The sequence below is a fragment of the Dermacentor albipictus genome, chromosome 2, assembly GCF_038994185.2.
Source record: "Dermacentor albipictus isolate Rhodes 1998 colony chromosome 2, USDA_Dalb.pri_finalv2, whole genome shotgun sequence".
Classification (NCBI taxonomy): Eukaryota; Metazoa; Arthropoda; class Arachnida; order Ixodida; family Ixodidae; genus Dermacentor; species Dermacentor albipictus.
Genome location: NC_091822.1, coordinates 66,541,977 through 66,566,722, shown reverse-complemented (window position 1 = coordinate 66,566,722; position 24,746 = coordinate 66,541,977). Strand labels below are relative to the sequence as shown.

At 45.4% G+C, this 24,746-nt stretch overlaps 1 protein-coding gene across 1 annotated transcript in view; it reads right to left on the bottom strand.

The window, feature by feature from the left end:
- Positions 1-24,746, bottom strand: part of unc-119 (unc-119 lipid binding chaperone) — a 39,746-nt gene that overhangs the window by 3,374 nt on the left and 11,626 nt on the right. The window contains exons 2-4 of the mRNA XM_065433617.2: positions 19,375-19,497; positions 13,010-13,130; positions 9,447-9,619 (exon numbers count right to left, since the gene is read on the bottom strand). Of these exons, the coding sequence (XP_065289689.1) occupies positions 9,447-9,619; positions 13,010-13,130; positions 19,375-19,497 (417 nt within the window). The remainder of the gene's footprint in view (positions 1-9,446; positions 9,620-13,009; positions 13,131-19,374; positions 19,498-24,746) is intronic.

The following is a 24,746-nucleotide window of genomic DNA, read 5'->3' as shown; positions in this document are numbered from 1 at the left end:
GAAGGCAAGCGCCACTTTACCCATTACAAACCAAGGCTTATTTGTACATTGTAAGTTAGAACAACTTCCAATAGAAAAAAGTGTATTGCATTTCAGTATGAATAAAATGACCAAGAACCGCTTACACTAGCAGACGGTCATGTGATAGGTCACTTATGCATATTCATGTTTTTGCTGCATGGGGCAACAAAGGTCATTTTTCATGACTTTTAGTGAAGAATAAAAAACATAAATTTACATTTAATGAGCAAAACAGGGCTCGTTTTAGCCAATGCGATAGGCAATCTTTCCATTGGCGGAGCTATCGCAATTCGCGGATGTCTGTCCCTGCAAAGGAATACCGACAAATTAAATGTTAGCTCAAGATACTGGAACATTTCATCGCTGCAAGCTCATAGGTGTCATCTGTAAGGTATCAATAGTAAATGCAGCTTAGAACAAATTTTAATTTTGAGGTTGGTGCAAGTGGAGAATAGGAGGTAAAAGCAGAACTTTCTTTTTAAGATTAACATCACTACATGCCCCCAGAGGGCATTACTGTAGTAGGGGAACATTCCAAGATTTAAAAAAGTACAATGAATGCTATAAAAACAGAACAAAAATAAAACATCACTGCCGCTATCACACAACACATGTCAGCCAAAGTAAAAAGGCACAAGATAGGAGGTCCTAGGTTGGACCTCTATCATCAGCGTAAAACCTATTTGTAAACAATGTTACTTCACGAGTTTCGGCAACTGATTTGAGTAGCATGCGATATCATTGGCTTGAGTTGCCATTCAAAAAACATTTCAGCACTATTTGCATTGGGTATCTTGCACTGACTGCAAGCAAAGAGTATGTACGTGTGTACACCAAGTGTATATGAACACTTATCATTTACGGATTACCAGGTTACTGGTGCTGTGGCCATAAGTAGCAAATCTGGAGGTGACATCTTGCGATAATTTGTCCAACTACCGTAAAATTCTGAGAAAGCGCCCCTACCCGTGCAAATGCACCCCCCCCCCCCTCCATTTTTGAGTAACTTGAAATTGACACCAGCTACCGAGCAAGCGCCCTCTCCCTTTTTTCACCCTGTTCACCGCTTCGTGCACTTTCACCGGACCGCTTGGCTACAGCTCTTTAACTTTTTACAAAATTGCATATTGCTACGGGATAGTATTTCCAATGACGAAGAGCGGAGCAGTAAGAAGACGACGACGACAATTAGAAGCTAGCGCGGGCTGTTGCCTCTTGGCCAAGCGCAGCGTATTTTCTTGTAAATATACTTGTACATAGCTTTTCATCTGCGCAGACTTTCTCTTGCGTGACATTATCTTAGTGCATGGCGCCCCGCGACAGCTGCTTACTGACCGTGGTCGTAACTTCCTCTCGAAAGTTATCGCCGACATTGTGCGTTTCTGCTCTATTCAACACAAGCTGACTACCTCATACCATCCTCAAACCAATGGCCTGACAGAGCGGTTAAACCGTACTCTTACCGACATGCTGTCCAAGTACATTTCGAAGGACCACCACGACTGGGACGTTGCCCTTCCTTACGTCACATTTGCTTATAATTCTTCCCGGCATGACACCGCCGGATTTTCTCCATTTTATCTACTCTACGGTCGCGAACCAACCTTGCCCCTTGACACGGTACTTCCTCCTGCTGCGATCTCAACAACTGAGTATGCGCGCGACGCCATCGCCCTCGCCGCCCATGCACGCCAGCTTGCCCGTGCTCGACTGACGGACTCGCAAACCACGCAGCAGCGTCAGTACAACGCCCGCCACCGTGACGTACAGTTTTCAGCTGGTGCGCTCGTGCTCCTGTGGTCGACCTCTCGTCACGTCTAACTTTCAGAAAAGCTCCTTTCGCTATACGCAGGGCCCTACCGCGTGCTGCGCCAGGTGACGCCTGTGACGTACGAAATTGCTCCTGTGAGCTCAACCTCGTCATCTACTCTGGCATCTAGTGATGTCGTGCACGTCAGTAGGCTCAAGACCTACTACACTGCTTCAGACTCCAGCCTTTAGTCGCTCCGGGACGGCACTTTTGCCGCTGGGGGTAGTGCTACGGGATAGTATTTCCAATGACGAAGAGCGGAGCAGTAAGAAGACGACGACGACGACGATTAGAAGCTAGCGCGGGTTGTTGCCTCTTGGCCAAGCGCAGCGTATTTTCTTGTAAATATACTTGTACATAGCTTTTCATCTGCGCAGACTTTCTCTTGCGTGACATTATCTTAGTGCATGGCGCCCCGCGACAGCTGCTTACTGACCGTGGTCGTAACTTCCTCTCGAAAGTTATCGCCGACATTGTGCGTTTCTGCTCTATTCAACACAAGCTGACTACCTCATACCATCCTCAAACCAATGGCCTGACAGAGCGGTTAAACCGTACTCTTACCGACATGCTGTCCAAGTACATTTCGAAGGACCACCACGACTGGGACGTTGCCCTTCCTTACGTCACATTTGCTTATAATTCTTCCCGGCATGACACCGCCGGATTTTCTCCATTTTATCTACTCTACGGTCGCGAACCAACCTTGCCCCTTGACACGGTACTTCCTCCTGCTGCGATCTCAACAACTGAGTATGCGCGCGACGCCATCGCCCTCGCCGCCCGTGCACGCCAGCTTGCCCGTGCTCGACTGACGGACTCGCAAACCACGCAGCAGCGTCAGTACAACGCCCGCCACCGTGACGTACAGTTTTCAGCTGGTGCGCTCGTGCTCCTGTGGTCGACCTCTCGTCACGTCTAACTTTCAGAAAAGCTCCTTTCGCTATACGCAGGGCCCTACCGCGTGCTGCGCCAGGTGACGCCTGTGACGTACGAAATTGCTCCTGTGAGCTCAACCTCGTCATCTACTCTGGCATCTAGTGATGTCGTGCACGTCAGTAGGCTCAAGATCTACTACACTGCTTCAGACTCCAGCCTTTAGTCGCTCCGGGACGGCACTTTTGCCGCTGGGGGTAGTGCTACGGGATAGTATTTCCAATGACGAAGAGCGGAGCAGTAAGAAGACGACGACGACGACGATTAGAAGCTAGCGCGGGTTGTTGCCTCTTGGCCAAGCGCAGCGTATTTTCTTGTAAATATACTTGTACATAGCTTTTCATCTGCGCAGACTTTCTCTTGCGTGACATTATCTTAGTGCATGGCGCCCCGCGACAGCTGCTTACTGACCGTGGTCGTAACTTCCTCTCGAAAGTTATCGCCGACATTGTGCGTTTCTGCTCTATTCAACACAAGCTGACTACCTCATACCATCCTCAAACCAATGGCCTGACAGAGCGGTTAAACCGTACTCTTACCGACATGCTGTCCAAGTACATTTCGAAGGACCACCACGACTGGGACGTTGCCCTTCCTTACGTCACATTTGCTTATAATTCTTCCCGGCATGACACCGCCGGATTTTCTCCATTTTATCTACTCTACGGTCGCGAACCAACCTTGCCCCTTGACACGGTACTTCCTCCTGCTGCGATATCAACAACTGAGTATGCGCGCGACGCCATCGCCCTCGCCGACCATGCACGCCAGCTTGCCCGTGCTCGATTGACGGACTCGCAAACCACGCAGCAGCGTCAGTACAACGCCCGCCACCGTGACGTACAGTTTTCAGCTGGTGCGCTCGTGCTCCTGTGGTCGACCTCTCGTCACGTCTAACTTTCAGAAAAGCTCCTTTCGCTATACGCAGGGCCCTACCGCGTGCTGCGCCAGGTGACGCCTGTGACGTACGAAATTGCTCCTGTGAGCTCAACCTCGTCATCTACTCTGGACTCTAGTGATGTCGTGCACGTCAGTAGGCTCAAGACCTACTACACTGCTTCAGACTCCAGCCTTTAGTCGCTCCGGGACGGCACTTTTGCCGCTGGGGGTAGTGCTACGGGATAGTATTTCCAATGACGAAGAGCGGAGCAGTAAGAAGACGACGACGACGACGATTAGAAGCTAGCGCGGGTTGTTGCCTCTTGGCCAAGCGCAGCGTATTTTCTTGTAAATATACTTGTACGTAGCTTTTTGTCTGCGTCTTCCTACGTAACAATATTAAATTACATAAAATGACACAATTTGGTGAGAAAGAAATTTAGTGTTTAGGCACACTTCTGCCGAGGCCCGATTGTTCACCATAGCTAGGTGTCTGCATAGCCATATCCACACCATGGCCTTCGTCAGTCGCCGTTTTGGTCAAACGTGCAAAGCAGGAATCCGACTTGGCATACGTGTCAGAGCCCAACTTGCTGCATACGACAATTCAGGACACACGGTATGAATGAGCTAGCAGCACGTAGCTTCGCCCAGAACTGGCGCCCCTGCATGGACGCTCGGAATGACGTTGCAAATAAAGTGAAAACAAACGTGTTTGCACAGATCTCTCGTATTAAACAAGATGCCAATATGTGTTTCCGCAAAGTCACGTCCGCACTGTCTGCTCTGTTGACAGCTGCCCATGACTAGGAGCTGGCAGGCTTAGCTTGCTGGGCTGTCGAATCAGAGACCAGTGGCGCTTGCGACATGACCACATGCAGCTCGCAATAAAGTGCCTATGTTGGTCAGCACACCATATACACTATTATGTTGCACTTAAATTACAATACACTTGATTTTAGTGATCAAACAAGCAACCCAGGCGAGCATGTGATTGCTGGGAGATAGTATAGGCCTAGCTTGCTGGCTGCTGGATCCGGGGCCTGTAGCCCTTGAATTTCATTCTGCAACCGAGCAAGGGGCCCTCTCACTCTCCCCCTCCACAAACTTTCTTGGATTATCTTTCATTATAGGGGGGACGCTTGCTTGAAATTTTACATTAGTACAATGCATTAAAAAAAATGTTTTTTGTCACTTCAGTGTTATGTTTGAAGGAAATTAATATAAAGCTCAGTATGTTAATGATAATGTTGCTACCAACTCTTTATACCAGAAATTAGGTAGAATATGTAAGTTGCAGTATTAGTTTTGCATGCACTCTGGTTAGACACTGTGTCACCAGATGTCACTAACAGGATTACATAGTTCCTGTCGTACACTTCTCCGGTTACCCAGTGAACCACAAATAGCAAGAAGCTTGCAGACACACTAAAACTCTCTAAAGTCAGGATCATACTGCATATTAAACTTCTGTCCAATAAAGCACTGCGATGGTGTAGCAATGCACAGGTTTCCCACCAAACTAGCACACTACAGGAGCCGAGATGGCATGGTAGATGAGTGTGCATCACAGGTCCACAAGCTTACGTGATTATCGTTTTCAAGTATGCCTCTGACATCACGGGGCACGAAGTGTCCTCCAAGATCGAAACCCTGACCGGTAATAACACATACGAGCATATAACTAAAACAGTGTTGTGCACTGGACAAAACTAGTTTCTTTACCATGATTACTGGGTCAATGGCTACTGATTAGGCTGAAGAAGCAGAGCATAAAAAATTTTGCTTCAATATGTACTCCTTTAAGGGGCTCTGAAACACTTTTCTATCTAATAGAATAGCCTCACTATTAAAGGTCTTCGTCTCCTGAATTGCACACCACAAAGACTTTTCTAATAATTCAAGCATAAACGGAGTTATCACACTTTTGCACAGCTTCCTCTCACTTTTTTCTCTCTGCTAGTGCCCTGAAAGCTGCACAAGGAGGGAGCCAAAGGAGCAAAGACGCGCCTAAATGTTGAGTGTCTCGGCAGCAAGAAAGCTCATGGCACTACTTGGAGGTCACAGTAGACTACGCAACACAGCATGCTGCTGCTGTCTAGGAGGCAACGCGCAGCAGACACAGCTGCATGCAGCTGTCATGTGTAGATAGGCAGAGCGAAGACAAAATTACTTTCTTCTTCATTTTGAGATCGCAGACATCGATATTGACACGTGTACCTGTATATCTTTATCGGGTGACCGCTTTTTACCATCTAACAAATGCTATCACTCAGCACGGGATGCGCCCGCATGTTTCGAAAGTTTCTTGAAGATTATCGATTGTTCTTTCTGCTGTCTGTGGTCACCCAAGCTCGTGTAATCTGATTGCACATGCGACGCGAGTTGTGTAGAACTTTCTGGAAGACACGCGAGCACCAACGATTACTCTGGAACCTTTGATGGCTGATGTGTAAAAGCTGACACGCTTGAAATGCTGACGAGATTTTCGACACTCACCAACTGTCTTCGCTGCTGCCATTCTTTGAGTCTAGCTTGCCCTTGAGGGCACAAGTTCACCCAATAAACACTAGTTTCACCATTCCCAATTTTGCTGCTTTCTTCACTGTCACTACTACTACGTGACATCTGGTCGAGGTGCTTTGCGTTGATGTACCGGACGCCCCGACAAAGCCGTGACCCAAGCCTGAATGCGGAAGACGACACCAACATCACCAAGAACCAGCGAGGTAACCGCAGGCTGCAAGTAATGCTCCCAGAGCACAGACTTTTGCCTGAGAGGACAAGGAATATTGTTGCCAAGTCAACCTCCATGGCAGCCCCAGTGTACCCCATCGTGCCGCAATAGCCCAGGAAGCCTTCCGACTTTCCGTGGATTATCATTCCAAGACACGAATAACTGCCTGGAAACATATCAAAGGGTTGCTGCATTCAACGACTAGGAACTCCAACGACAAGCTCCGGCATGTGTACTTTGCTGTAGAAGACTCTGCCATGATGTGGTTTGAGAACCGGGAATCAACCCCGACTACGTGGGACCCGTTCCACAACGGTTTCTTGCAGACGTTCACAAGCATCCTGCGCAAAGAGCAAGCCTAAGCTCTACTGGAAGCCCGCATGCAGCTGCTGAATGAGAACATCGCAATCTTTACGGAGGAGATGACTCGCCTCTTCCAACACGCCGACCTAGACATGGCGGAAGAGAAAAAACTTCGCTTCTTGATGCACGGTTTGAAGCAAGAGCTTTTCGGCGGATTGATATGCAACCCGCCTAAGACTGTTACCGAATTTATTTCCGAGGCCACAATAATTGAGAGGATGCTCAATATGCGGACAAAGCAATATAATCGCCGACCGCTGACCGAACGGCACCGACGCTCAAGCCCTCGGCAGCAACGACCTGCAGGAGACCATCAGAGTGGTCATTCGCGAGGAACTCCAGAAGCTCTTTCCAAGGTCGCAGCCTGAGGTGGCCTCAATCGCTGACATCGTCAAAAAGAGGTTCAGCGATCACTTGAAGTTTGTGAGGTGCAACCATAATCAACGCAGACCCAACCAGAAGCGATGACCTACGCCATCGTTGGCTGCCGTCAAGGTCCCCCTCCGCGACCACGTCAGGGCCCTGTAACAATGCAATTCTGTCGTCCACCGCTGTCGCCATCATGCCCACCCGTCGTCCAGTGAAACTGCCCAAGGAAGACCGATGTCTGGCGCGCTCCCGACTACCGCCCGCTCTGCTATCACTGCAGAGAAGCAGGTCTCATCTCCTGCCGATGCGCATACCTGGAGGTAGGACTGTAACAGTTTGCCGTTAACACGCTGTGACTACACCTTGGCGTATGACCTCGAGATATCGCTGACTACCTCGCCGCCACTCAGTGGAGCCCTCGATGACCGTGCCGTTTGCCGTCACCAGGCCGCTATTTGTCGCTGTAGCACCGACCATACACTGGCCTAGCCCGGGGCCAGTCTGTGAGCCCATATCCAAAAAACTAAAAGCAGCAACCGATGGAGGTGCGGTGAGTGTTCGTTGAACTGACAAAGATACTCCACCATCTATGAAGACGCCGAAGTCTTTCTCTATGCTATATCAATGAGATGCTGCCATCCCGACGAAGCCTAGAAACAAAGAATACGCTGACGAAAGACGACCTGATGACGCCATGTACCAGCCACAGGTCAACGCGGTCACAGCAGTCACCAAACAGCGGTCATCAAATGGGGCATCAGTGCCCGCTGTTTCACCTATTTCACTGCGCCGGCAGCCAGCATCCGAGTGTAAACTCGACCCAACTATGCCTACTACTATGCCGGCATGCCTAGGGACAAACGCATACAACACACGCTAAGAAACCTCCTCCAAAGTGCCTAGGCACAGAAATATATTCAAGGAGCAAAAGCACCCAGATTTTCTCTCTCGCACTCACTATTACTCGCGCCCGTGCACAAATGGCTGGCGATCACTCAAATGAACTTCTCGTCATCTATGCAGGTCTGGCGTTCAGTAGGTCGTGGTTGTATCGGTACTGTGGCTAAAACGGCGTTAGGCACGGCGTTATTGTAATGGCACCAAACAGGCAAATGCCACAAACGAAAAGTTGCGCTAGCCGCAGAGGCCTCGTCAAACGTTCAAGCCGGCTGGGACTTTAGCATTGATGAGAAAAATGTCCGTCATTGGAGAGGGCAACGAGAGATGCCTTTCGTGTGTGCTGCAATGAGGAGATGCTAGCGATAAGGAAGATAAGCACATAATAACAGAGAGGAGCTGTTCACCGTGATCGCGCTGCATTTCGACGCATACAAGCCGTGCCGCACTGTCCGTGCATGTGAGCTTGCAAGGATACGAGGCTAACAGCAATGATCACGTAGAATGAGCTCGGTATGTTCATATTAAATAAATACTGTTTTCATTTTGTGAACGCTGTTCTCATTTTTTTGTTCAGCTTACATTCGAGATAAGTTTTTAATAAAATTTTTCAGACTTCGGACATTCAGGGGTCGGCTTAGAATTGGGGCCGGCCTAGATTCAAGCAAATACGGTGGGTGAATTTCACAAATACAGAAGCATGAAGTTTCAAAATCTGTAACTCCGCAACAAAAACATACACTGGAGTTCCATAAACTGCATCTGTTAGAGAATTTCAAACGGGACAAATCTGATACTATATGAGCTTAACGTGTATGTGAAATTGTTACTATGTTTACGAGGGTTTCATAAAAGTCCTAGTCACAGATTAGAGCCATATTACAGAGCATGTATATATAAACTTTGTACAGAAGTACTATTAGATGCAGTTTACAGAATTGCTGATATACAGCTGTTAGAACCGAGTTAGGGTTTCAAAAATGAAACATGAGTTCATTCAAATTTTGCAATTTCCAAGAATACTTATTTAATTATTGGCACAAATCCACCGCATACAGTGACTAACTTTAACTTCTTTCTTTAAATGCAACAACCCTTAGCATGACTGGTGCAGTGGTTGCCGAGAAAATCCGTTTCCCTGTTCTTATGTATTTAGATAGAAACTCCCGAGCTAAAACTTCCTTCTAACTCTCATATTCAAAAAACGCATATACCCATGAGGGAACACAGGGGCTTTTGTATGGTGTCCCATTTGATCATATGGGAGTACTGGATAAAAAGAAGGGTTGTGGCATTTGTGTATACGGTATACCAAACGATGATATGAGGTTATTGGATGCGGGGTCACGGGAGACGTATTTTTTACCACTGTTGCGTGACTGGGTGTGATACGAGCCAATCAGGCAAGTGTTCACTTTTACATGCAGCACTCACACAGCTCCTGGGAGAGGGAGGGGAACTCGTAGATGTGCTCGCATGTGTTCTTGCTGTTGGGGATGCAGAAGCCAAACTCAAAGTCAAATGTCTTGAGCAGCTTGTCACGAAAGAAATGCCGCTCAATCATGCGGAACTTGCTCACGGGCTTGCTCCCCACTGTGAACTCCACTCTGAAAGGCCAGGAATAAAAATGCGAGAGAGGACAATGAAATGCAATGCCAGGCACCATGCAGCAAGCACATTCGCGTTGTGTGCACCGCAGCACGTTCCACGTGTGAAAGGGAAAACTGTCATTCATTTAAGAGCGGCATAAAGCAACAAAGGAAGCCCGAAACTGGCTTTTTTGGGAAGAAAATTTAGCAGTTGAAGCAAAATTCGTCCTGGTCCAGATATCAAACCTGAGACCAATGCCCTGAAGGAGCCTTGCAACACCCTTTTTCAAAAACTGACAAACTGGAGTGAGCAAAATGCCTTTCGATGAATACGTTCCCAGAGAAATTTTTGGAGAAGGACCTAATAATAGAGATTTGAAGACTGCAATGCTTACTGACCCCATTCCTCCTTGACACAATGTTTCCTCTCAGCTGGGGCAACACTGATAGCAATGCTCTGCTTATTGCTCCTTCCTCAGTTTTTTTTCTTTTCTTTCTTTTCATGGTACACTTAATGGTAACCTTTAAAGTTTGATGTCTGACAAAAGTGCTGAAGTGTGACCAAGAAGTGGTGTTGGGATGACATGTTGACAGTGCCGCTTCCTCATTTGCTAGAAGATTGGAGTGGCGTGCACACGTGTGCAAGCTTTTGCTTGGGATTAACTTTAAATCACAAACATTCACTCCATGGCTGGCATCTATGGACTGTCGCATGGGTCTATGAAGTCATAGATAGCCTTGAAAGCCACAGAAGAGAATGAGTAATCTTTTATGCGGGATTGTGGGCTCCCTGCTGCATATAGATGAATAATATTTGGCAGACATGTTCATTGCAACCGTGTCTAAAATCGTGAATGTTTTCTTACCGTGTTCAAAAAGTTGTTGCAGTGCCCATTTAAACCCATTTGGGTTTCCTTTGTGGCTCAATGCTAATCTCAGGTGGATGACAATTTTCCCTTTCAATAAATGTTTTCCACCTTATGGATTTCTGCAGGCTATTCCAAATGAGTGAAATGTGTCGCGCTTACCAGGATCAGTTATATGAGCGACAAGAGCCCAGGCTCCTGCTGTACATGTTACCTCGCAGGCCAACAGGCTGTCTACTGCACTAAATAGCTCAGGGCAAACTGTGATTTGCTTATTCAAGTACTACATGAAAAACACGAAAATGCTCCAATCAAACAACCACTCGCAAACCATAAGCTTTGGCAGAGTGACATTGGAGTATACGCCGTATCTGCAACTCCCAACGACCCTCAAGGCACGTTGGGCTACATGATGGGTGAACTATACCGGCAGAGTTTGCCATCATGAAATTTCAAACAAATTTTATTTTAATGCAGCGCAACACCAAACAAAAGTCTGCAAGCACATTTTCCACTGTCTTGGCACACTAAAAACAAACAATCCTATTTAAAATTTTTTTCTGACATTTTCACTGCATAATTTGTGTCCAAAACATTGGTTGGTTCCTTGTCAGCCACCAATGGTCGTGTTGCTCTGCATAGCAGTCTGGGCGCAGTTTCATGTTTCAGCGAATAGTCATAAGACAACCTTGTGTAAATCCCGCACCTTGTAAATTTCTGGAAAAAAAAAGAAACTGCGGACCTCACACGAGTACATGCAGTAGTTCTCTTGTACAAAAATCTATCCTTCCTTTTATTTCAGCACAGGAACAGCAAAAATGTGTGAATTGAAATGCAAATTCAGTGTTAAACATAGGCATTTAGTGTTAAATGTAAACATTTGTTGGAAATTCGTTGACCTGCCACGGTAGCTCAGTGGCTATGGTGTTGTGCTGCTGAGCTCGAGGTCATGGGATCGATCCCTGCCGCAGTGGCCATAGTCCGATTGGGGCAGAATGCAGAAACGCCCGTCTACCTTGCACTGAGTGCATGTTAAAGAACCCCAGAGTTTCAAGATTAATCTGGAGTCCCCCACCACAGCTTGCCTCATAATCAGATATTGGTTTTGGCACGTAATACCCTGGAATTATTATGTTCTTTAGAAATTAGTCTAGTTGAGCAAGGAATAATATATCTGAAAAAATTTATACACTTTCGAAAACGTAAGTAAAAGGTTCGTTACGTTGCATACACGGGTGACGTGCAAGCCTACGGGTGCTATAGCACACGCGACGCTATCGGCCCTCGGTGCACCTAGATGCCTGCACTGTCTCCATCGCAGATTGTATACAAGACAGGGCTTGCGCGACAGCACCGTATGCAGCAGCCGCCGGAGTAGAACGCCTCATAGCAAGAATTCGCTTACTATCTTAATTACTTAACATGTCAGCGCGCACGGGCAAGCATGAACACTCCACACTTGACGACTGCAGACACTCACTGTCAAAACACTGGCATGAGGAATTGCAGCACCAGCAGCGAGCGAAGTGACCTTCGTACTATCTATCGCTTCAAGGCAGACTTAGCGGAGAGAACACAGCGCACGCAATGCTATGAGCCATCGGCCCACCTAGACTGTGCCCCTGAAGCAGATCGCTTTCAAGATAAAACCCGCACACAACGTCCCCCTCCTACCCTCGGTGCCATGTGCGCAATGAAATACGGTGCGCTGCCTCCCCTTGCGCATGCGAGACTGAGCCAATCGTCGGCCTACCGTCACACACGTTCACTCGCACACACAGCTTACGGTGCGCGAGGACGACGTCATCACGAGACGAACCTGGTACAGAAAACCTGTAACGAATGCCAGAGGAGGTCAACCTAAAGGGTCAACCCAGCGTGCACCTTGCTCCTCCGTGACACCTCGCCTCGTTTCTCCATCCCCACCTTGTTCAGTGTTAGCAACACATTAATCTAGGTGGGGTTACTTTACTGCGCACTCAGCGCCCTCTTTTGTACTTTCCTCGGCACGCAATTCTGTTCCCCTCTGGGCACCTTCCTTGTTCGCTTGCTTCGCAGCTTCAGACAGACACCACTGATTTCACGAGGTGGCTAGTTATGCTTGCGCCTAAAGGCAAGAGTGTTTACTAATGTGCCCCAACTTATCGGGAACAACTTGGCCCCTTCTTCAACTGTTACTATGATGGAGCAGTAATTACCTTTCTTTAAATTACTAGTTATTTGAACAATGGCCTTTGTTACATTGCATGAAACAAGTACAGCTGGCCACATCACCACAAAAAGTAGTTAGCAATTTAAAAAGGCGCCGGTGCTGTCTTTGTGGCATTGTAGAAGGGACAGACTTCAATTCAATACAGTTTATTTCATGTTTCAGTGACATGATTTAGTGCTGAAAGATTGCGATACATTACTAAGTTGTGTTCCTCTTCATACTGATGCACCTTATACACTGTAAACCATAAGCCAGTCAAGCAATAATTCCGCTATACTGTGTCAAATGCTGACTTTGCTAAATGGGGAAACGTTTAGAAGAGAGACTCACGTGGCCCCCACCGTCTTGAGCTTGAGGAACTGTGGAGTGAATTGGTACCGGACAAAGCGCCCTGCGTTGGGGTCCTGGCACTCGCCTTCGAGCTGCTGCTCTTCACCTGCGTCGTCCCCATCTGTAAGCGTACAAGATGCAAAGTTGATGCACACAGCCCAGGGTTTCCTCCTTAACCCAAACTATGAAAACCTTGGGTGCAGTTTGCAAACGAGTTGCCCGCAAACTTGCTCTGCACAAAGAGCGGGATGTGAACGTGAGTTCGCTCTTGCAGCTTGGCACAACCCACTGCAATTCTGCGTCAAAAAGGTACATCCCCCCACGGCAAGGAAGGTCTGCTTGTTGCACGAAAGGGGCTTTACCTAATTAATGAAGAAACCCCATACAAAAAATCCCTATGCCACACTGTCCCAAGAATGAGAGCAACATGGCCATGCAAAAGGGCTTGTGCTCCTGATCCAACAGCAGTTACCATAGCACAGCTGCACACAAGTACGCGCAACGACTTTATGAAAGGGAATGTACTGTGCACACGTCGGCTTCCTAGGAACCACCAAATTGCAACTAGGAAAGGCTCAACAGCTACTAGAGCCACCAATGAGCACCAAGAAGAACTACGAATGTGAAGCCGCAGCTACAGTTGAGCAATGAAAGCTCGAAGCACCACCTGTTGTTGCTAACATCTGTAAAGCTTCTCGCAGTCACCTAGCGATGGTGCAATAAGAGGCCCCTGCCGAATGTTGCAGATGTGCTTGTGCGTCCTTTTTCATAATAGGCAATGTGCAGAGTGGGCTGTGTCTTCCTTCTAACAATTTTAAAAGAAGGTTCTGCGCTTATTGCTACTGCATCTTCCTTAAAATTTTGCAGCAAGGTCGTGCATCTTGGTCTGCATCATTCAACGAAACACTTGGCATCTCTGCTTGTCCATTTCCCGAAGAAAAAAAATTATGCACCACCGTTCTACGTGCATCTTGCCATGAGAAATGGAGGCTGATGTAGGAACGTGGACTGGCTTTCATTGCATGTTCGTAACTAGAAGACCCGAAAAACCATGCAAACAATGGCACCAAGTACTTTGATGAATGATGGGGCCTAAACTATGCAATCTTGCTACGAAATCTGAGCAAGAATGAAGCAGCAGTAAGCGTGACATCTTTTTAAATGATTAGCATGCAAATGCATAGTAGTGCTGCATTGTATGATGCTGGAATGAATGTTCCTTGTGTTCATGGTCGCTCAACGCAGTGACAGCGTGCATGCAGTGCTGCCCACAACAGCCCTCAATCAGACCTCTTTACACTACCACAACTGTCAGACCTCATTATAACAAAGTTGCATCCAATACATAAATACCTCCATAATATTCATTACAAGCATATATTCCTTACACACTATCATCAGTGACAAAAATGTTAAATTTGCTTCATTATATATAACCTGCTATTATTTATGTTTGTTATATTAGAGTTCACCACCAGGCTTACGTTATGTACAGTCGCATTCAATGTGTGCTGCAACACGGTGCCCATGGTTGAGGGGGCATCAGGACTGCACAGTGGCAATTGCCGTATTTGCTCGCATAATGATCGCACTTTCTTGTCAAAAAAAATTTGACCCAAATTCAGGGGTGCGATCATTATGAGGGTTAAATTTCCTACAAAACGTTTTTTTTTTTTTTTCATCCCACGTTTGCTGCGGGCTGACAACAGGTCAACAAACAGGCGGCTTCCGCTGTAACAGTGCGGGACACCAAAACAAAAATGGCGGCCAGCGAAGCAAGCCAAATTCACCGAACGCAATTGTTTTTCTTCTCGTGAGTACATTACGCGCATTGAAACTGTTTCTTTCGTATCAGCATTGAATAATATTGTTAATATCGGCAAGTCTGCGATAATAATGCAGCTATGTCCACTTTGAGGGGATAGAAACAGAGATGGGCGCACATAGCTGCCAGTGACATAGAAACACATGGCGGGCATGCTGCGGAAACTGCGGCATTTGTCTTCACTACTATCCTGATACGGCACATTTCCGTTAAGGGTGGGGGAATATCTTAACTGTGTTACAAGAGTTGGCATATATATAGGGTACATTTTTAACGTATATGTAAACGTGGCCACGAGTGCAGACGAGAAGAATCGAAAGGTGCCTTTTTTGTTGTTGTTGTTCACCAAAACCATTATGAAGACTACAAATAATAAAGCCAAGGTAAGTTTGGTTGTAGCTTTTTTTTTTTTTTTTTCATGGAAGTGCGGGAAGTGAGGAATGGAATGGGGCATCTGCTTAAGAATGTTTGGTGCGTGCAGACCGCTTGGTACATCTTTGAGAGTCGTTCGTGTAGCATTCGACAGTATTCGACAGATGGTAAGCGCAATCATCATTAGCTAGACTTGGCACACGACATATCGCTGTGACAAGTTCGGGGTCCGATCATTACACGGGAAAGAACAAAAATTGAATTTTGACGACAAAATTCAGGGGTGCGATCATTATGCAAGTACATACGGTACATATGACAAATTGAAGAAAGCCATTCGAATTACTGAAATTTGTTAAACCAATTTTTCGTATGTTGGCCCCGTCGCGCTGTCTTGGAGCACCTTGGACCACGAGCACCGTGCTGCAGCTCACACTGAACGTGACTGTACCTGTTTTCCCATTGCACCTAATTTTCTACACTCTGTCACACTGTCCAGTGAACAAGAGTGGCACCCTGCCTGACATGCAACTTAAATTCAATGCACTGGCTTGGCTGCTGCAACGTTTAATAGAGCTTCAGGTCATCTTGTCCGTTGAGCAAAAATATATGCGATTAAGTAGAGGCTGTACATTACATTAGTAGAAGCTATACAAGAATCCGTGACATCTTACAAGTGCATGTTATGGATAGAATTCGTTGTTGCTCTTTTATATCAATGTACGTGTATTATTTAACCAAGAACATGTGGCTGGTGCCTGACAGTGACAAAAGCCAATGAATTACCCAGTCGAAAAAAACAATTGAAACCATTTGGAAATACCAATGGGTCCAACTGGAAACGGCAATTTCCAATTGGACCAAGTGTTATCACCAACAGGACCATTTGGACCAGTTAGAACGGCCAATTGGTTCATATGGAAACCCTCCCTTCCAATTGGGCCAGATGGAGTCTCCAGCAGGACCATTTGGGTAAATCAGAATTGCCACATGGTCCAATTGGAGTTATGAAAACCATTTGGATAAAATTTAAGTGAGAAAATGTTAATGTCTCTTGTGTACAAAATTTGCGGATTTCTCTTTTCCTTTTGAGATTTCTCTTTTGAAGTTTGGACGCAAGATTCGAGGTTGGATTCGTGAGATTGGAAGACACTATTTGGCATTTGGAGGCTAAGTAAATGGGGAACAACCGTAAAAAAAAGTGGTCGCGATGTATTGATTATGTTAAACAGTAAAAAAAAAGAAAAAAACTTGTACTGTTTTATGTGTTTCTTAAACACACGACTCAAACAACTTTTAGGCATAACGCAATTTGTAATTTAGCAATATTGTTTAAATTTTACATTTCACATCTGTGAAATAATTCTTCCTTGGAATTAAATTTTGTCTCAGCGTCATTTTTCCTTGGTGATCAAACGGGACAGCATAATCAACATCAACATTAGCAACATGTGCTCGTGTGTGCAGCAACCATGGCAGGAACAAAAAACAGTCGCCGGCAGTCGTGCATGCGTGCTGCACTGCATTCTGCGCTTTGTCCTGATCACCTTGCGTGCTTCGTGCGGCACGAAATCGACAAACATTTGGCAATTGTGCCAGTGATAGACAAAGAACTTCAAGCCTGACGACGACTTTTCGGCGGGTTTTTATATGGTGAAGTGGACAAACGCGGCCGGCACGTGTGCCCACTACCTTGCCAGAATTTTGCAGATCGGAGGTAAGTTTCCGCGTTTCCAAAGCTCTTGTAATTAATTTGCATTACTGCACTACACGAGTGCAGGGGTCACGCACATTCGTTTGAGTTAAATGATTGCATAGATATATGTATACGCTTTTGTATACATTTTGTATACATAATGTATACAAAATACATATTGTATACATATACATATGTACATATACATACATATATACATATGTACATATATATATACATATGTACATATATACATACATATGTATACATATTGTATACATAATGTAGCAAATATGCATGATGCACTGAACTAATTTCGACAAAAATGCTTCAAGTGTATTGCATGAGCGTTTCTTTAAAAGCAAGGTTTCCCCGAGAGCGTCGTGACAGCACTGGTGAAACGTATGAATCACTACGTGGGGGAGAACATTGCTGACATTGACAGAACAGCAAAATATATATACTGAATAGAACAATTTTCTTCCATTTGCTGCTTGAACCTTAGCTGCATAAACCGCAGATTGTGACTCTCTTCAACCTGGTTGGATTGCTGAATATTAAAATTGAGGGGCCTTTTTATCCAATATCAGCTTGCCTGTCTTGCCAGCTTTTGAGGGCAACAGGTTTTTCAGGATTCCATACACAATGCTGTCTTTCTTTTTTATCCATTTCTGCAGGTTGTGGCGCGACTAGACCGGAAAAGGACCATGAACAGTATCCCACACTGCATTTTTCTTAGTAATAAAGCTTTAAATCCTACTTTTCACTTGTTGCCTCATTGTCACATGTAGTTATCATCTTAAGGAAGTAGTGGCTCCTTGTTGTGTGATATGATGTGAAGCAAGAAAAGCATGGGGAAGAGTATAAATCAGCTGCTGCAATTCAGTAGCACCTAAATGGCTGGTTGAGCCAAGCTCAGCAACCCCAATGGCATTTCCAGCCATGGTACACTCATACCTGTATCCTGTGCATTGGCGCACCATAGAAAAACTTGGCTGCTGCACCAAAGAAACCTTGAATAGGTGCAAATAAGCCACAGTGCCATCTGCATCAAAAGTTTAACCCTGTAATGTCCAATTTACCATACATGCTAAGCCATTTTGATACCTCAAAATCGTGATTTAAGCACAGGAATCGTAATGCACAGCATATACATAGTAGTTTTTCTAATATGCTAGAGAAAGTCCCTCTACAGTTGTAGATAGTTCAGCAAGCCACTTACTAATGCAACAACTACTGTACTAAGTAACTCAAATAACATTTCAGAGTTGTTTTATTTTGTACTAATGCACTCTCAATGGCCAAAAGTAAAGGTGGGCAAGTTATTACGATTTCCCTTGATGCAGTGCTGTGCTTGGGCATCCCAGTGTTAAAGGCCCCACTGCAAATCACTGCAAGTCTTTGCAGACTATCAAACAGTCTTCTGCAGCACTGGATAGTGCGAGGCTCATTTGATCATACAGCTACAGTAATGACTGCTGCGTGGTCTCTACAGCTCGTGCCACACCTGACACCGTACAGTATCTGCAGACATATCATGGAGCAAGCAAATTGCCTCAGTGGTTACTGTGTGAGTATGCGCTATCTGCTTTGCCAGCAGCCAGAAAACACATTTTCTCAAACCAGACTTGATGAAATGCACGCGTCAGAGCTGTGAGTGCATGCCCAAGCGCAAGAGGCAAAAGCTTCAGCCATGAAAAGAATCATAGCACTCGCGCATCAGAATCAGAGTAGCTTCAGCGCAGAACCTATGCACTTGATGTGCATTTATGGGACATGCACAAGGAAATTTAAATGGACAGCAACAAGTGCAATGAATCAATTGGTTGTCAGCAGTTATGTCAATTGTATTACAGCTTTTGGCAGTGGCTGGGTGAGGTTTTACCTTGGTAAAAGATACTGCCTCAAAAGGATTGCCTAGTATGTGAATGGACATAAATAAATGGCAGAAACGAAAAAAAGTCACCAGTTTTGAGACATCAGTACAGTAAATAAATTAAGTGCACAAGCTGCAAACTGCCAGCCAAAGACTGCTTGGTGCCATTGTTGCAAAAGCCGGTAAATTTGTAAGCATCTGAGAAACAGCATTAGGTTGACCCCGTTCGTTTGAAGCCTGCAGGTTAGTTCAAATCTGCACCGGGCAAGCAACAATGCCGACTCACTTCCAGTCCGACACATAAATGCCCAGGATCAAAAACATGCACAGCAAACTCGCCCTCCCTCACAAAGCATACCCATCACAGTGGCTAAGTGCTACAGCACTCTACTGCCGAGCACAAGGTCATGGGTTTAATTCACAATCAAGGCAGCTATAATCTGATGGGGGCAGAGTGCAGAAATGAACATGTGCTTAGGTTTAGCAGCGTGTTAAACTTCCCAGTGGTCAAAATTAATTCAGAGCCCCTGACTACAGTGTCTTATAGGCCCAACACAGTTTGGATATGAATTGATCAATCACGAATCCATCCTCACCAGGTGTAGACGGGGGCGGCGGCTTTGCGATTTCAAACAGCACCATGCCACTCTCCATGTCTCGGATCTTGAAGCGTGTGAAGTCAATGTCGTAGACATTGGCATCAGGGGAGCAGAGGTATCCTGGTGAAAAAGAAAGGCAAGAAAGAACATGTGCGATTAGGTAAATTAAGACTCAATATCTCCAGTTTTCAATATTCACCAAACATAATTTTACTGTAGTACTACAAGAGTCATTAATCCACAAGCTCTGTTAAATTCAACAAATTCATTGTATTGTATTGTATTGGGTTTTATGGCGCATAAGCAACTCAGGCTATCATGTGCTAAACACATGGTATAATTTATTTCAAAAATTGGGTATCCTCAGCGGAAGTCATTGTATGCCACCATATTAACTCAAAAGATATTTTGCCCTAGTTTTCCAGTTCCTGTTCAGAAAGAATCAACTAAAGAAAGAAAGAAAGGTCTTCATGAGCTAACTGAGGGACCTTTACTACAAAAACTAGCCTTGAAGAAAATTCACAAGACCCACCTTTTATACAAATTATCGACTATCTGTGAAATGTGCTTCAACCACCTCCTTTGCGAGATGAAATAAAATGAACAAAGGGACACCATATCTTGCAACAACCATATTGTCTGTAGTGCAGCAAATACGATGACGATAAGAGGATAAATCGGCATTTAAAGGAAACATAACAAAGAAGAAGACAAAGATGAAGTGACTATCGCACGGTATTAAACAGACTGTTCTTGTTATACTGTTCCTGCTGACTAGTGTGTTTGTCCCTCGAGTTTCCAACGTGATGCTTAACAGAGGCTGGGAGCTTCGGCCAAAAATACTCGCACCACGGTTGGGAGAATATGAACGTGACAGGCAAGGAAAGCAGTTTTGCAAAGTGGAATGCAGAGTCCATTCTGAATTAAGTTTGAAGTAAGCTTCCAACTTTTCACATGGTGAGGGTGTTTAAATTTTGGCAACCCTGATGTCTTCAGGTGGCATGCAAAGGCCTGATTAGCCAAAGGTAAAATAGACTGCGCAATGCCTAAAGTTTGGTAGATGTTCCACACGTGCCGTCATGACCACGAGTGGCGATGTCTAATACTACCAGGAAAAGGTTATAAATACATGTTTATCACTAAATATGATAAAGCTGGACAGAAGGACAATCATTGCCATATCTGAATTTGGTACAGCACAGCATGTCCTGCAAAGGTTGTGGGTTCAGCTCCCACCAGCGGCAAGGTGTGTTTTCTTCCACTTTCATTTATCTTGTTGTTGAATGAGAATATGAAGGCTGTATACTGCAAATTTATTGCTCCTCTATATTTAATTCGACTGCACGGTTTCTGACAGGCAATCGTTTCCTCCCTGTTTTCCATTACTTTTGTCTGCTCTTTCACTAGTTATAATTTCACTATGTTTCAAGGTCGCGCTATGAGGTACAGAAAATATCCCATGACCCAAGGAAGGCCACAAGTAAACCAAAGCATGTCCAGCCGTGTACGAGGGATGATTAAGGATTAGCAAACTTAATTAATGATTAGTGGTTGGATTAAGGTGGATTAAGGTAAGGTTGATTAAAGAGGATTAGAGTGGATCAAGAAGGATTAAGGTGGAATTAGGATTACTAAGGTGGATTAAGATGAATTATAGTAAGCTTTAAAAGGCTTTCACCTTTGCGTTTCATAGGCGATAGCCGAGGACATCTGGGAATTTTTTTGTTTCATTAATTACCATTTATCAATACAAATTTTTCTACAAATGTCAAAGCTTTTTAAGAAGATAATATTGAATACTGCCTGTTGAAAACGAATTGTTCATTTATTTGTCACGTATACTCTGAAGATTTTGTATAAAGCAACTGATACTTACACTAAGCACATTTCAAACAACATGATAAAACTTTACTGCAGTAAAACAAGTACGCATGCAAAGGACAGTGAACAAGACCTCAATTCCAACTCAATGGCCCTCGCCATTGGCTTTCGTATGCTTATAATAATAAAAATTCAAACCCTGAGTGCCCCTGAATACAGTTTTTTGCTCAATGCTAACTAGTATCATGAAAGGGGGAAAAAATTCACTTGGACGTCATGCGAGGCTACCGAGATGACGTACAAAAATGTCGCCTTTGTTTTGTGTTAAAATACAAAATTCACAGGTGATCCATTTCAATAGCAGGCAGCTTCCTCTATTCACCAACTGCCATGTACAGTGGCACCAGAAGTGCTAAGAGGCAGGTGTTGAGTCACAAAGAAATGTGCATTTTATTCAGCCCTAAATGTGCCTTTCACTGCATTCCCTAAAATTTGCTTCAAATTTCTGCCACATCAGAGTACAGTGTGTGCACGAACAATGCAAGTGAAAAGGGGGGGGGGTCAATCTGCAATGAGATTTATTGAGGATATTTTGCCATTTTCGCACTCCCATTGTCCCCTAAAACTTCGAAGGTGCACTATCCACAGAGCATGCCAGATTAGAAAATTCAGAAACTGTGAGCACATAGCAACAAAGGGCCATCGCTTGCAGGCTGCTAGGGTGGATCCAGCTGTTGCTAGCTAGAAGTAAACTATCGCAGGCATACGCACACAACGTCCCCTGCTCTAACAGCTGGAATATGTACGTGCAAAGCCAGTACAATGGTCTTTGAAGACAATGAAACACTTCCAGCACATGCGGAGGACTGGCTGTAGCCAGTAAAAAGTAACAAAAAAGAAATTTCTCCCACAGGGCACAATGAACTGTCTTCAAGTTGAACAGATTGGAATGCCTCCATCTTTAAGAAAGCAACTCAAATCCCACATCTGTAGGAAATAATGCTATGTGAAGCACTGTCTAACGACAATGTGATGTGTTGTTCATGTGTCACTGTCAACACACATTGACACACAATTTCACGTCTTAGTTGTAACTAGCTCTCGCACTATTCCAATGCTTCTCGATGCCAAACACTGGAACACATAGTTTTTCAAAACTACACGGAAAGGCGAGTTTGCAGAATGCATATAAGCCAACAGTCTACGATTCTGCCAGCTGCCTGTGGCAGTTATTTCACTCAGAGCTGGTTCATAGCAGACAAAGAACAACACCAAACTTGCTCGTGATACAACAAGCTATCTTTGATGCAGAGGCTTTCATCAATTCAAAAAGGCATTCACCTGATCCTCGGCTTCTCACCGAAAAGGAAAATACAAAACAGTCATTACAGAACAGAGTACACATTCATAACTGCAACAGTTTAATTTATTATGCCATTCAGCAGGAGGAGTCTACCCCCTGCTGGGCGGCCCGCTTACCACACGTCTGCTTCTAGCTGCTAATCAATTCAATGCATTTGGCAGGAGCTAGAGGCACTCTCTAAGGACCTGAAGAATGAAAGTGCTCGATGACCTCGGTGGATGGCTGGGCTCCACCTAGTTGATAATGCTCTGAACGAATGAATGTGCTGTGTACAAGTATTATGCTCTTGAGTGCCATATGTAAGGGGCGAGTCATTGACGCGTGGCATTTTCATGCTGGATATACGTCTCCTTAGTTTCCTATGCACAATCTATTCGAGAACATGGGTGCATGTTAACCGTGTATAATTTTGTTAAACATAGCCAAAATGTTCACATTAAGGCCCACTACTAGAGAACATTTGTGAACATTTTCAAGTTAAGGTTGCTACATGGCTACATGGCTTTTGAACTTAACAGAGACTGCTTGGTTATTTGGTTAGGCACACACTTTCTTGTGAAACTAATTAACATTGCTTCTGGTTTTAATTACTATCTTCACAGCTTGCTGTGACAGCACAGGGCTGAGTCAGGTTTCTCCTCCTTTTTTTTGTTTTGTTTTTAAAGCAGTAATTTGACCCCTAGTACGACACATGAACATACGTTCATGTGTCGTTAGGAATGTGTGGTTCTTTCTCTGTCTTGTTCTTTTTTGCGCAGTTTTTCTTTGTTCTCATTACGACAAACAACTTGGTGCATATATATCTACAATTTCATTTTAAAGTAACATGCATAAGAAGCACTCGGCGTTCTGAGGTGTATGCTTTGGTACACTTGAGAAGGAACTTTCTTTGTGTGAAGTGTATAGGCTGTATATCTTTTAGGAGCAGCATACATGTGCAAAAATGTAGGTACAAATGGCAAAGCTTTAGGTATCCAATGCCAAAAAAAAAGTGAATGAAAGTGAAAAACTATGAATATTACACGTGACAACAACACAGTGAAACATATACGAAATTTTCACTTTGACACAAGGCTACTACTGAATTCAGCATAAGCACGAGATTGTGAGTTCGACTTATGCCTGTGACGACTGCATATCCTATGTGGGCAGTATTCAGAAACTCCCATAATGTTCTTTACGCGTCAGCACTAAACTGCGACAACTCTCACAACCCAGAGCCCATTTGGGACGTTCACATCTGCTAAAAATAAATGGCAACTCAGGATGCCCGACCCTATGAAACAGCCACTTAAAGTCCTGCAGTCCGATTCTGAAACGTGGGTTGGTCTCTCACAGGCGATCCATCACTGATAGCAAGCAGCCAAGCCGTCAGGCTGCACGAGCGTTGACCTCCGTTGGTTATCTTCTGCTATCACGATCGCACTTTACCTTCACGGCGCTGCGTCAGCGCAAGGAAATAATACGTTGGGAATCGTGTCAAGCCGGAAAGGTCGGGCCGCGCATTTACCTCCTTCGCTGCAGACACGAAAACGCGTCCGTCCGTGACGACGGCAGCATGCACTGCAAGCTATCAATGACACCTCGAAAAGGTTTTTACAGGCGTCTCGCGAGAGCGCCGAGCGATGGCAAAAGAAATTCGCGGGCACCGCGGCGGCCCTCGGAAATGTAGGCCGTGACCCAGATGGAGGTGGACTGGGAAAGGGGAGGGTGAATCGAGAAAGGGCGCGCGGCTCCTTATCTTCACCGAGCCGTCGCAGCGTAGCACGCAAGGCTGCGGGGAGGCTGCACGCTGGCTACGCTAGCTGGCCATTGTTTCCGCGCCACCGAACTGCCGCAGCTTCCGCGCACTAAAACCGTGCAGTGTGCGGCGGGCGCTGAAGCGAGCGCGTTGTGTACCTCCGCGGCGCCAAGGATGCGGCTCTCCAGATCGGCACGCAGACGACGGTGCAAAATGTGCGGCGGCATGCCAATGTGGTCCGAGTGATCTTATGACTGCCTCGCATGACTCCGCTTTTGGGAATACTGAGAATACGGCATTGCAGCAACACACGTGCGCCCTCGAGGTAGGCGTCGAATGCCCGGAACTACTTTCACCTCCGGTAGCGGCGCCGCATCGCGGCTCTCGCTACACTGCACGGTTTTAGCGCGCCCAGACTAATATGGATGTCGCGCGGGAGGGAGA